The sequence below is a fragment of the Felis catus genome, chromosome D1 (assembly GCF_018350175.1).
Source record: "Felis catus isolate Fca126 chromosome D1, F.catus_Fca126_mat1.0, whole genome shotgun sequence".
Classification (NCBI taxonomy): domain Eukaryota; kingdom Metazoa; phylum Chordata; class Mammalia; order Carnivora; family Felidae; genus Felis; species Felis catus.
This window is the reverse complement of record NC_058377.1, coordinates 56,657,024-56,669,210: the sequence shown is the minus strand read 5'-3', so window position 1 is coordinate 56,669,210 and position 12,187 is coordinate 56,657,024. Positions and strand designations below refer to the sequence as shown.

Here is a 12,187-nt window from a genome sequence, read left to right as displayed (position 1 = left end):
TGGTGAGCCTGGTGACGGCATGGAAACTTCACGCCTCTTCCCCCTCCTCTTCCATCTCTTCCATCTGGATGTTCATCTGTAGCCTTTATTCTTTAATGATAAACCGGTAAACGGAAGTAAGTGTTGCCCTGAGTTCTGTGAGACATTCTAGCAAATTTTTGAACCCCAGTAAGGGGTTGTGGAGATCTCAATTGATATCCTGCAGTCAGAAGTATAAATTACAGCCTGGGACTTCAAGTGGCATCTGCAATGGAGGCCTGGGGGCAATCGTGTGGGGCTGGGTCCTTAAAACCTGTGGGGTCTGACGCTATCCCCAGGTGGATACTGTCAGAATTGAGTCGCATCGCAGGACACCCAGCTGGTGCCGGCTAATTGTTTCACGTATGGTGTCAGAAGTGAGGCGCTGTGGGAGTGAGAGTGGAGGAGAGACACAGGATTGTTCTGCCCCACATGCTCATCATGGGATCCTGCCCTCCATCTCCTAACAACTCCCACCCCCTCCCATCTTACACTATCTACTCGCAGAGCTGGGGGTTTCTCAGACTCATCTGCCCCAGATGGATACGTGCAGAGTCCCGCATGCCCTCTTGTAAATGTGCATGGCACGCACGCACGCACACACACACGCACACACTCAAGTAGAGCCAGAGACACTACTGCGCCAGAGGGACCAGCTTTATTAGATCCCAGCAAGACTATACAGTGCGTGTTTCATGCAGATTAAATATGTGTCTTCGCTGCCCCTGGGAGGGAGCACTTCCACCGCCAGATCCTTCCTTGGCGTGTCGAGGGGTGAGTATCAAGGGGAACTCTCAACATATTCCGCGCGGGGGACAGTTGGGATCATGACTGGGGGTGGAGGTGAGACAGTGGGCAGCTGAGGGCCCTTGGGACCTTGAGTCTTCAGAGGTTCAGGGACCACAGGACCTTGGTCCTTTGCTGGTGGTGACACCAGAAGGTCTTGATCTTTCAGAGGCACCGGGATTATGGGAACTTGATTCTTCACAGGCTCAGGGACCACGGGATCTTGATTCTTTGGAGGCTCTGGGACCATGGGACCTTGATCCTTGACTAGTGCTGGGACCACAGGACCTTGATTCTTTACATGTGCCTCAACCACAGAATCGTGATCCTTCAGAATCTCTGGGGCCACTCCACCTTGATCCTTGGCTGGCTCCAGAACCACTAAACCTTGATTCTTTACAGGCTCAGAGAGCACAGGGCTTTCATTCTTTATAGGTGCTATGACCGTGGCACTTTGATCCTTCGGATGCTCTGGAACCATAGGACCTTGATCTTTGCCAGGTGCTGAGACCATGGGACCTTGATCCACAGGCTCAGGGACCACGGGGCTTTGATCTTTGACAGGCGCTGGGACCATGGGCCCTTGATCCTTTGGAGGCTCTGGTACCATGGCACCTTGATCCTTAACTATTTCTGGAGCCACAGGACTTTGATTCTTTGGAGGCACCGGGACCAAGGAACCTTGTTCCTTTACTGGTGCTGTGATCACAGACCCTTCATTCTTTAAAGGCTCAGGGGCCACGTGATCTTGATCCTTAACTGGTGCGGGGCCCACAGGACCTAGATCTTTCAGAGGCCCCGAGACCACAGGAGCTTGACCCTTCAGAGGCTCTGGGACCATAGGGCCTTGATCTTTTGGACGATCTTGGATCACAGGACCTTGATCTTTCAGAGGCCCTGGGCCCATAGGACTTTGATCCTTGTCTGGCTCTGTGGCTACAGGACCTCGATTCTTACGTGAATCACTGGTGAGTTCAACCTGGCTCCTGCAGAGGAGAGAGAGGTAGTCACTGTGAGGGCCAACACTCAGGCCAAGGATTGGGCAGAGCACAGATTGCCTGATAAGTCTCGGCCTAGAGGAGCCTGGGAAGGGAACTCTTCCTGGAGAGCCAAGAGGAGAATCTGATGTCCATGTTCTTACTACAGAACGTGGAGTGGGGGGAGGGGCAGGCTCAGGAATCAGTCATTCAATGTGCTTGCCAATTGATTATAACCTGCGCGTGGCACAGCGGGGGGTGGGAGGGCACCCAGCTGACGAGGGCAGTACAGCAGAGGGCTCAGAGTCCTCCTGTGGCTGTGGGCATCCCAGCAGCCTGTCCACCCCACACTCCACCCAGGCCGCTCTCCCTTCCTCCATGATAGCTGGGCCCTCCTGCGAGCCCGTCTTAGCCATCCATTCAGATGACCCTAGAGGCCAGTACGCTTTCCCTCTTCTCAGGGCCTTTGCTACCCCCCGCCCCCAAATCCTTTGTTAAGGACTGGCTGTGGAGAGGGATAATACAAAGGGCAGGATAGGGGTGCCTGGGTGGCTCAGTCTGTTAAGCGTCCAACTTCCGGCTCAGGTCATGATGTCACGATTTACGAGTTCGAGCCCTGCGTCGGGCTCTGTGTTGACAGCTTGGAGCCTGGAGCCTGCTTCGGATTCTGTGTCTCCCTCTCTCTGCCCCTCCCCTCCTCAAACGTAAATAAACATATATATATATATATATATATATATATATATATATATACATAAAAGAAAGAGGGCAGGAGAATGTCCCTCTAACACCTCTTCCTACTAAGGGGAAAGTATTTTCTCATTAACATGGTTTAGAATAGCCTACGCAAGGTGATAATAAAAAGCAGAGTGGCTTTTAATTGGTTTTCTTACTGCATTTAAATTCTCTATAGGCGATGCACCACATTGTTGCCTGAGCCACTGCCATTGCCCCCACCTTTGGAGGCAGGGACTCTCCATTCAGGCAGTGAATGGCCCTGCTCCCCCCGCTCTATCCCCACTTCTGGCTCCCTCTACTGACCCTGGGCCCTTGCCCTCACTTACTCCAAGGCTCTGGGGCTGATTCCCCTGCAGCCGAATCCAACCCTCTCACCAGGCCTCACTGTGGACACCCTCCTCATCCCTTGGCCCATCCACATCGCGGAGAGCAGGTGACATCACTGACACATTCAGGGCCACACGCAGAGGCCACCCGTCTAGTTTAGAACACACACTCCTTCCTTGCAGGCCAGGCTGATATTTGGCACTCAGCCAGTGTCCCAAACCCTGGCACACCTACGGCACATTCCAGTTTCCAAATCACTCCTTCTCATAGCTCGTTTCGGCAACGCGGCGACCCCGTGAAGCATGCGGGGAGGACTGTGTTACCCTTACTTGTCAGAGGAAGAAACTGAGGTCTGGAGGGAGCACGCGATTTGGAAAGTGAGAGACCTCCATGGACTCTAGAGTCTGGATCTTTCCACTCCTGGAGCCTGTCCTCTGTCCATGGTAGTGCCGGGCACAGAGGCTGCTCAGTACAGGGGAGCTATTATTACTCTCTTACGCTCTGTGGCCAGTCAAGTCTTTAAGCTTAAAACCTCTTCAGCATTTTAACAGTTCCCATCAGCTTTTAGGACTATGTCTTACCTGCTTATTAAAGCTGGTTTAGTAAGACCCCTACTTGCTACCACTTCCCTAGTTTCTGATGGTTTTGTCTCTCTGGGCCTCAAGTTTGTCATCTATTTCATTGGATATAATGATATTTACTCAGAAGTTTATGATTAGAGATCATGTACGTCGAGCACCTTGTACCACGACATTACTATGCAATATTACAATTATTTTTCTATTTATGGGGCACCTGAGTGGCTCAGTTAGTTAAGCAACTGACTCTGGATTTCGACTCAGGTCTTGATCTCACCGTCATGAGATCGAGCCCCATGTTGGGCTCTGCGCTGACAGGACAGAGCCTGCTGAGGATTCTCTCTCTTCTCTCTCTCTGCCCCTCCCCCCTCTCTCCCTCTCTCTCTCTCTCCCTCCCTCTCTCTCAAAATAAATAAAAATTAAAAAAAATATTTTTCTATTTATTTAGAAGTAACGCTACACATACTGGGACTATTTTTATTGTGATATGTCATCCCAGTCTAGCAGCTTTTTACTGTATGTAGCATCTTGAGTTCCCTGGGGACCTATGTCTCTCAGCAGAGCACACAGCATCCTAGGCAGACTCTGTCAATCCCTCTGGATGTTTCTGAGCATCACAGTGGACCGACAGGGGCCAAGGTGGCTCCCTGGCTCAGCATGACCCAGACCACCAGCTGCTCTGGCCAGCTGGACACAGCTGGCTGTCATCAGTGGGACCTTAGCGTTTGCAGAGGGAGTCAGGCAAGGCCACCCAAAGTATGCAGATTCCAAAGACGGCATTAAAATACATCTAATACTGGGGTGCCTGGGTGGCTCAGTCGGTTAAGCGTCCGACTTCGGCTCAAGTCGTGATCTCACAGTCCGTGAGTTCGAGCCCCACGTCGGGCTCTGGGCTGACAGCTCAGAGCCTTGAGCCTGTTTCAGATTCTGCGTCTCCCTCTTTCTCTGCCCCTCCCCCACTCACGCTCTCTCTCCTTCAAAAATAAACATTTAAATAAGATAAATACATTTTATTTATTTTAATACTATTTTAATACATTAAATAAATAAAAATTTAAAATACGTCCAGAGAGGAGATAAAAATCACCTAATTCAGAATGGAACCAAGTAGGAAATGGATTGGATGAATCCCATCAGGTAGTGAACAACCTGGGTGGGGTCACTGTGAAGCAGTGACAGAGCTGAGGGAGGGGACACAAGAGGTGACAGGGCTTAACTTGATCTCAGGGGCTTGCACTGCAAAACCTACCTCACTGGCAGCACATAAACTCGGCGTCCCTGGCTGGCATGGAGACGAAACAGGGGGCTGGCCCCGCAGTGTGGGCAAAATGAACTTCCCTGGGTATTTGAGGCCCTGGCCCCCGTGCCAAGCCCCACATTTCTGTTGAAAGAGCCTCTTAGCCACCTGCAACCTAACCCCACGTATAACCCTAGATTGCTTTGGTTGGTGAAGCTGTTTCCTGAGGAAGTGTCTTGACTCATGGGGAGGTTTAGAATGAAGATTAGAAATGATAAAATTGATAAATCTGCAATCTTACCCTTTTTTGGTATTAAGCTAAGGAAAAATCTATGGAGATTGATTTTGAACACATCTGTGGTGTTTCAAATAATTTGGCATATTAGAATACCTAACAGATTAGCTTTGTGACTCCAATATAAAATGTATAATGGAGTAATTAACTTAGATTTGTGATTTTAAGTTGAAAGATAGAAGACAATTTTACAAATTTTGAAAACAATGATAATTTTTTCAAAATTTTACAAATTTTTAAAACTTTTATGATAACCCAATAGTTATATTTTTAAGTTTATTTTACTGTATTTATTTATTTTTAATTTATTTTTTAATGTTTATTTATTTTTGAGAGAGAGAGACAGAGTGCAAGCTGGGGAGGGGCAGAGAGAGAGGGAGACACAGAATCCGAAGCAGGCTCCAGGCTCTGAGCTGTCAGCACAGAGCCCGATGTGGGGCTCGAACCCACAAATCATGAGATCGTGACCTGAGACGAGGTCAGATGCTTAACCAACTGAGCCACTCAGGCGCCCCAGTTTGTTTTAAATGACTTATAATTTAATGTAAATTATTTAAGGGAACCCAATTAATTAGGTTATAAAATCCCCCTTAAAAGAGACTGTTGAATTTTACCAGATTTTTAAAATGCATTACTTTTATAAATTAAGCATTCATTTTTAAAACCAAAGCAGCCTTGGGGCACCTGGCTGGCTCAGTCAGTGGAGCACGCGACCCTTGATCTTGGGGTTGTGAGTTTGAGGCCCATGTTGGGTGAAGAGATTACTTAAGAAAAAAGTCTTAAAAAAATAATAATAATAAATGAAACCAAAGCAGCCTCAGTTGGTTTTCCTATGGACAGAGCCACCCTCAAGGACAACATAAAACTCTCGTTGACCCTGACTGGCCATCACTTGGCTCCACAGTGCCCTGCCAGTCTCCCCGTCTGTAAAATGCCCCACCATTCCCAGTAAGGCTGGCAGAAGCCGCCCGCCCAGTGCCTTCCATGTGAATGATTCTAAGTTGCACCCTCAGCCGGTTGGCAAGGTGAGATGGGCCGGATTCAGCCCCGCCGGCCCACGGGCCAGCTGTCCTTGGCAGGGGCATGTCCTTGGCCATGGCCCCGCCGGCGCAACCAAAAATCTGGAGCCCTGGGCCAGCTGCAGATCTTCTCAGGACAACACGTGCCACAGACCCCCTCGGGCTCCCAGCCCGCGTCCCCTCTCAGAAACTAGAACAACCTGTCGGATTCGTCATGAGGCTTCTGTGCTGCTTATTGCCTGCAAGATCTTGGAGATCTTGGGCAATTACTCGACCATAGAGACCTCAGTTTCTCCACTTATAAAATGGGGACAACAATACAAATATCAGGAACTCTTACAACAGAGGACCAGACGATCCTGTTGGGCAGGGATGTGAAATCACAGTTCTCCAGATTTGTAGAGCGCTGTGGTGCATCACGTGGTTAAGTCCATTCCCATGAACTGTAGTAACAGCTTACTAAATGCTCACATCCTCCTTACTTTAGCTCACCGGACCCTCAGGGCAGCCCTGGAGGAAGGCAGGGAGAGGGGTGACCAGCCCTCCAGCCTCACCCTCCCGGCACCGTCCTCTGGGCAGCCCGTGCTGTTTTACGCATCCCCTGTGCTTTGTTTCTTGTTTCTGCCTCCTGGATTGTCCCCTTTCACCCGCTTTGCCCTGTCTGTCCTTGACGGCTCGGCTCAGACCCCACTTCCTCACAAGGTCCCGGTTGCATCTCTCCAAATGAGCTCCCTCCTGCCGCACCATTTTACAGTCTCTCCCACATTCACAGATACCCCATTTAATGTCAGTTTCCCCCACTGTGCCCCTGAGCTCCCTGAAGGCAGGGGCCATCCTCCCGGCCTGCAGCCCCAGTGCCCAGCACAGTACCTGCAACAAAGAAGGTCAAACGGAAAGATTTACAAATTATTGTTCCTGAGACCTGGTTCGTCATTCATCTCACGGCCCCAGCCAGAAACCCAGCGTCATCCTTGATATCTCCTTCTTCCATAAAACCTTCACCCAATCCATCAGGAAACATCTGTTCCGGCTCCTAACATTTGTCTCGTGAATTTTTCCACTTCTTTCCCTCCTTCCGTTTCCTCCACCAGCTGTGTCATCATTTCCATGGACCACGGTCACGGCCTCCTAACTGGTATCCTTTCCTCCTCCTCCAATCCATTCTTCATACAGAAATCAGAATGACCTTTCCAAAAAGCAACCCCCTTTGCTTACAACTCTTCACGGCTCTCAATGCACTCAGCATAAAGAGTAAAACCGGTTAGGGGCACCTGGGTGGCTCAGTTGGTTGAGCGTCCGACTTCGGTTCAGGTCATGATCTTGTGGTCCATGAGTTTGAGCCCCATGTCAGGCTCTGTGCTGACAGCTCGGAGCCTGGAGCCTGCTTCAGATTCTGTCTCCCTCTCTCTCTGCCCCTCCTCTGCTTGCACTCTGTCTCTCTCTCTCTTTCAAAAATTAATAAACATTAAAAAAAAAAAAGAGAGAGAGTGAAACCTGTTACATGGCCCCATCTAGCTGACCAGCCTGCTCCTGATGCCCTCCTGGCTCTATGTCCCCAGGCTCCCAGGACTTTGTTCTGTTCCTCAGTACGCCCTGTTTCTTTCCATTTCCAGTTTTGCACATGCTGTTGTCTCCTCCAAGAACATTCTCTTGCTCCCTCTTGCCCTGGTTAATGTGTACTCATCCCTTATCTCTCAGCTCACTGGAGTACTCTCCCAGGGAAGCCTTCCCTGACCCCATCGATGGGACAAGGTCACCAGCTACAGGCTCTCCTCGTCCCTGCACTGTCTTTCCCACCCCTTCACAAGGCTGATTACTCGCATTCTTTTGGATTAATGTTTCCCCTACTAGACTGAAGCTTTTAGAGGGCAGGACCATGCCGACTTTGCATATCACCATATTGTCTATACCTAAAACAGCAGGGGATACCCCAACTAAATACTTGTCAAATGAATGAATACATGAGAGCTTTTCTGTGCTGGGTGCTGTCGTATTTGCAAAATTTAATGTTCCAAGGTTATATGAGACATCCTAAGTCTTAGTAACTTGATTTTCTGCCCTTCCTCCTGTTACCATGGAGACAGGCAATTGCCTCCCGGGCACACACACACTGGCCTTGGATCTATATGCTTTATCAGAGTCTGGAAACAGGATTAGCGAGCCCTGCCAGAGACTATTTGGAAAAAGGGCTTCCTTCCCTCCTGCTGGATTTCTACCCTTGCACACAATTCTAATCCCATAATCCACCCGTGTGGTTTTCTCTTTCTTTTCCCCCCCAGACTGTCTCCTGATGCACCATCAAAGTAGCCCAGAACCGGGGCAGTGCTCTAAGTAGGGCCCTGTTCAAAAATCAAGGACCTATGGGCTCTCTCCGTGAATCCCCTGCCTCCACAGCTTGGAAAAGGCTTGTGGAAGAAAGAAACCCCTATTTTCTGAGCAGTAAGCATGTGCCAGGCTCGGTGCCAGGTGCTTTAACATAGATCATTTCTTATAACGTAAAGAGCAGCCCACAGGTCAGGGGTGGGGAGTGCGTGGATTGGGTCAGGGGCCAGAAGAGCTGGGTCTGCATGACGACCCAACATCTTTCTAGCCCACAGGGTGTCATCACAGGCATGCTGGCCTTTATACCTCAGCATCCATAATCTATAAGGTGGGGATTACAGTGCTCACCTTCTAGGGAGGATTAGTTCGTGGGAACACTCCTGGCGTGACCCCTGGAATATGGGTGTTTAGTACATGTTACTTCCAAAGAGGGACTCAATGATCTAGTCCAGTTGTGTTACTCTGTGATGGGAAACTGGCTCAGAGTGGGCAAGTGACTCTCCCATAGCCATACAGCTGATGAATAGCAGGTCCAGGACTGAAACATGGGCCCCTCGACATCTTAATGGGTCAAAGGGATGGAGCAAACTCACTTGGAACAAAGATGGGCGGGAGGGGGCTGAGCCAGGGCCCAGGCCGACTGCACCTCGGGGCCTCTGGCAGAAGGCTGGGGAGACAGCGGACACGGTAATTTGGTGGCTTCGCTCTCCTCCTCTGGGCCCCCGTGGGCCTCGCACAGGAGCCCGCATTTCCCAGGCACAAACAAAGCTCCCAAGGCAGGATAAGAAATGCAGCTACCGGAGGGGGAGGGCCAAGGAAACCATCTTTGAAAGGCTCATTATTCTTACGAAGAATCTGCAGGAGACAAGGCGTCTCAAAACAAGGACTCCCACTCCTGCCTCTCTCCCCGACAGGCTCCGTGCTAGCCCCACAACGTCAGCAGTTGTCCTGGCGTTTGGTAATGACCTGCCTCTCCTGCTGGCCCGGGGGCTGTGTCTGGCTCGTCTTTGCATCGCTAGTATCTCGCGTCTGCCCTACAGTAGCACCTGCAGACATTTGTGAGTAACAGATGGCTGGTGTATCGCTTTGTCTCTTTATTCTCTTTCAGTTTTTTCTCTTTTAGCCACTCATGGGACAAAGTCCGCTGAGCCCCTGCTCTGGGTTAGGCCTTGTGCTGGGGGCGCGGGAGTAAATGAGACCTGGGCCCTTCAGGAGCCCACCCCACCCCCACCGGTGTGGGGAGCAGGGGACAGACCCACAAACACACACCATGCGCACCGTAAAGCTGCCAGGGTGCCGGCACCCCCGGCAGCCCTGACCCCAAACCGTCAGCCAGGGAGACCCAGAGGTCCCTTCCGGGGCAGAGACGTCGCTTGGCTGGAGCAGTCTTCCCTGTCTGCTCTAGGAAAGCGCTACTCCTGAGAGTCATCGGGTCTCCTGAGTTCTGTCACTCTCTCCCTGCCAACGGGCCCCTCCACGGCCCACGCTGCCCCGAGGTAGGGCACACACCTCTTGGTGGCCTCGTGTTTCGACCCTGAGCGGAAACCTGTGTTTCGGTCAGCTCCACTCCCTTCCATCCCTGCCCTGCTCCCGGTTCTGTGCTCCGGGGCCGCCCTTTCAGGAAATGCCATGCCGCCTGGCTCCGGGACAGCCTCTCAGCTCTTTGAAGGGGCAGCGATTGTGTCCTTCTTCCTGGATTCTCTGGGCAACAGACACCGATCACGACTCAGATATTTGGTTTCCGGAGCCCTCGCTGTCCTGACTGCTCTCCTCATAGCACAGCTAGGTCGCCCCCCGCTCCGTCCTTCGGAAAGTGTGACCCCCCCAGAACTGAAAATGCTAGTGCAGGTGTCTCCAAGCAGGAGGCACCGCCTCTGCCCCAGAGTCTGTACCTCCATCTACACAGCCCTCGGCTGCTTTAGCTTTCTCTTGGCCACGTGCGCCCTGCGGGCCACCACCACCCCTCTCCGTCTGTCCGGTAACCCCCTCTTCTCCTCCTCCAGGAGTAGAGATTCAGTTCCAGAGTCACTTCCTCAGTGGAGCCCTCCACCTGCAGGGGTCGGTACTCCTCCCATGTGGCCACAGAGCCTCCCTGCTCACAGCAGCCCCATCAGAGGCTCTACCGACTGCTTTACAGCTGCCTCTCCAGGCTGGGGCGAGACCACAGACCAGCATCAGCTTCACCTCTCTTTTCCTTTCTCACCTTCCCTCCCTCCCTCCCTCTCTCCTTTTCCCCTCCCCCCCTCTTTCTTCCCTCCTTCCTTCTGCGAACATTTAATAAATGCCTACTGCGTGCCAAGCCGCCGAAGCGAGAACCGGGGAGCTCTGGCATGGGGCAGACGGGGCACATAGTAGGAGTAGGAGTGAGATGTTGTAAACACCACTCAAACAAGATCAAATTCTAACAGCCACATTTCCATGGCACGCAAATCATGTCTTATTTTTAACTGCCTTAATACCTTTTTGTCCTTCCATTCTTCACGGGCTTCTAGTAGGGCATACAACATGGCACACTATTCTCGGAGCAGCCCTGCCGGCCAGGCAGCTGCGAGGCATGAGGGGGGCGTCCCCTGTCCCACCCCCCCACCCCCATTTTCCAGCTGTAGGTGGAAATGAAGCTCAGAAAGGGGAAGTGTGTTGCCTAAGATCGCAGGGTAAGTTTGTGGCTATGTCAAGACCTCAACCAAGGAGGACAGACTTTTGAGTCAAGCTCTTTCCTCTCTCCAACAATATCCCTGAGGAGCGAGACTCCAACTGGAGAGATTCCCAATTCTTCTGCCGAGGTCTAAGCAGGGTCTGGCTGGAGATGACCCTGACTGGTTCTGCCTGGTGCGGGAGGCGGGAGCCACTGACCTCTGCGGGTCCCCCAGCTCCAAGCTCCCAACTGCATCGCCTAAGAAAGTTGCCCCTCTTGGGGGCCAGGCCCCCAGCCACCGGTCCCCCTTCACCTCGGCCCTTCCTGCCTCCCCGACACAACCACTCCCCTGGGCTTACTGCCTGATACTCAGCAGACCCTGGCAAAGAAGACAGTCCCAGAAAGCAGCAGCATCCTGGTCTAAGAGTGCCCATCTACGCCCATACCTGTACGGCTGCCAATCCGTCTACCAGCCTGGAGCCACACAGAATGCACCCAGATGTGGCACATCAGCACAGGGGGAACAGTTAGGACCACAGCTAGGGAAACTGCTGCCACCACAAGGCTTTGTTCTGGGTGGGGGTGGGGGGTCGCCAGGCAGGAGGTGGGGAGGGGGTCGTGACCGTGCTGATCGCAACATCCGTGGCCTTTATCTGACTCCTTTTCCGCAGATGACAAGAGTACCTAGAGTCACTGAAGGATTTGGAGCAGGGAAAGGACAGGATGAGGAGGCTGCTATTTTAGGAGGACGCACATCTTCCCAACCGAAATCCCAGAAGTGGTCCCGAGTGCTGGACGAAGAGGGGGGGGGCGTTAGTAACCCAAACTTGGCTCCAGATCCTGGCTCACCACTTACAAGTCGTGTGACTCTGTTACTTAAGCGAAGTCTTGATTTCTTTGTCTGTAGAAGACCTCCAACCTCTCGAGCCTTCTGTGAGGATTCAGTGAGGACCAAGGTATGAAAGCCAAATACACTTTCTTTTCCTTCCCTGAGCTGTGCCCACTCTGCATTTTACAGAAGTGGAGCCTGACTCCAGGTTCCCTGTGGGCAGGTCTGTGTTTATGAAGCGTAGGGAGATGGCTGCCCCTGGGGCGCTAGATGGCTGGGTTTTCTGCCCTGTGGTGGTGGCGTTTTCCTTTTTGCTGCTAAATATCTTTTCTAGAGATAACCTGCTACGAAAAATTAAATAACTCCCCAGTTGTATGATAAGTATTTAAAAAAACATCCTCGGTTGTTTTAGCACCAAGAAGGCAA

General features: G+C 51.7%; 1 protein-coding gene across 1 annotated transcript in view; it reads right to left on the bottom strand.

Annotated features, from left to right (window-relative positions):
• Positions 1-657: 657 nt before the first annotated feature.
• The window catches only part of MAP6 (microtubule associated protein 6), a 74,979-nt gene continuing 63,449 nt past the window's right edge, over positions 658-12,187 (bottom strand). Inside the window, exon 4 of the mRNA XM_011286628.3 lies at positions 658-1,790. Coding sequence (XP_011284930.2) covers positions 800-1,790 — 991 coding nt within the window. The 3' untranslated portion in view covers positions 658-799. The remainder of the gene's footprint in view (positions 1,791-12,187) is intronic.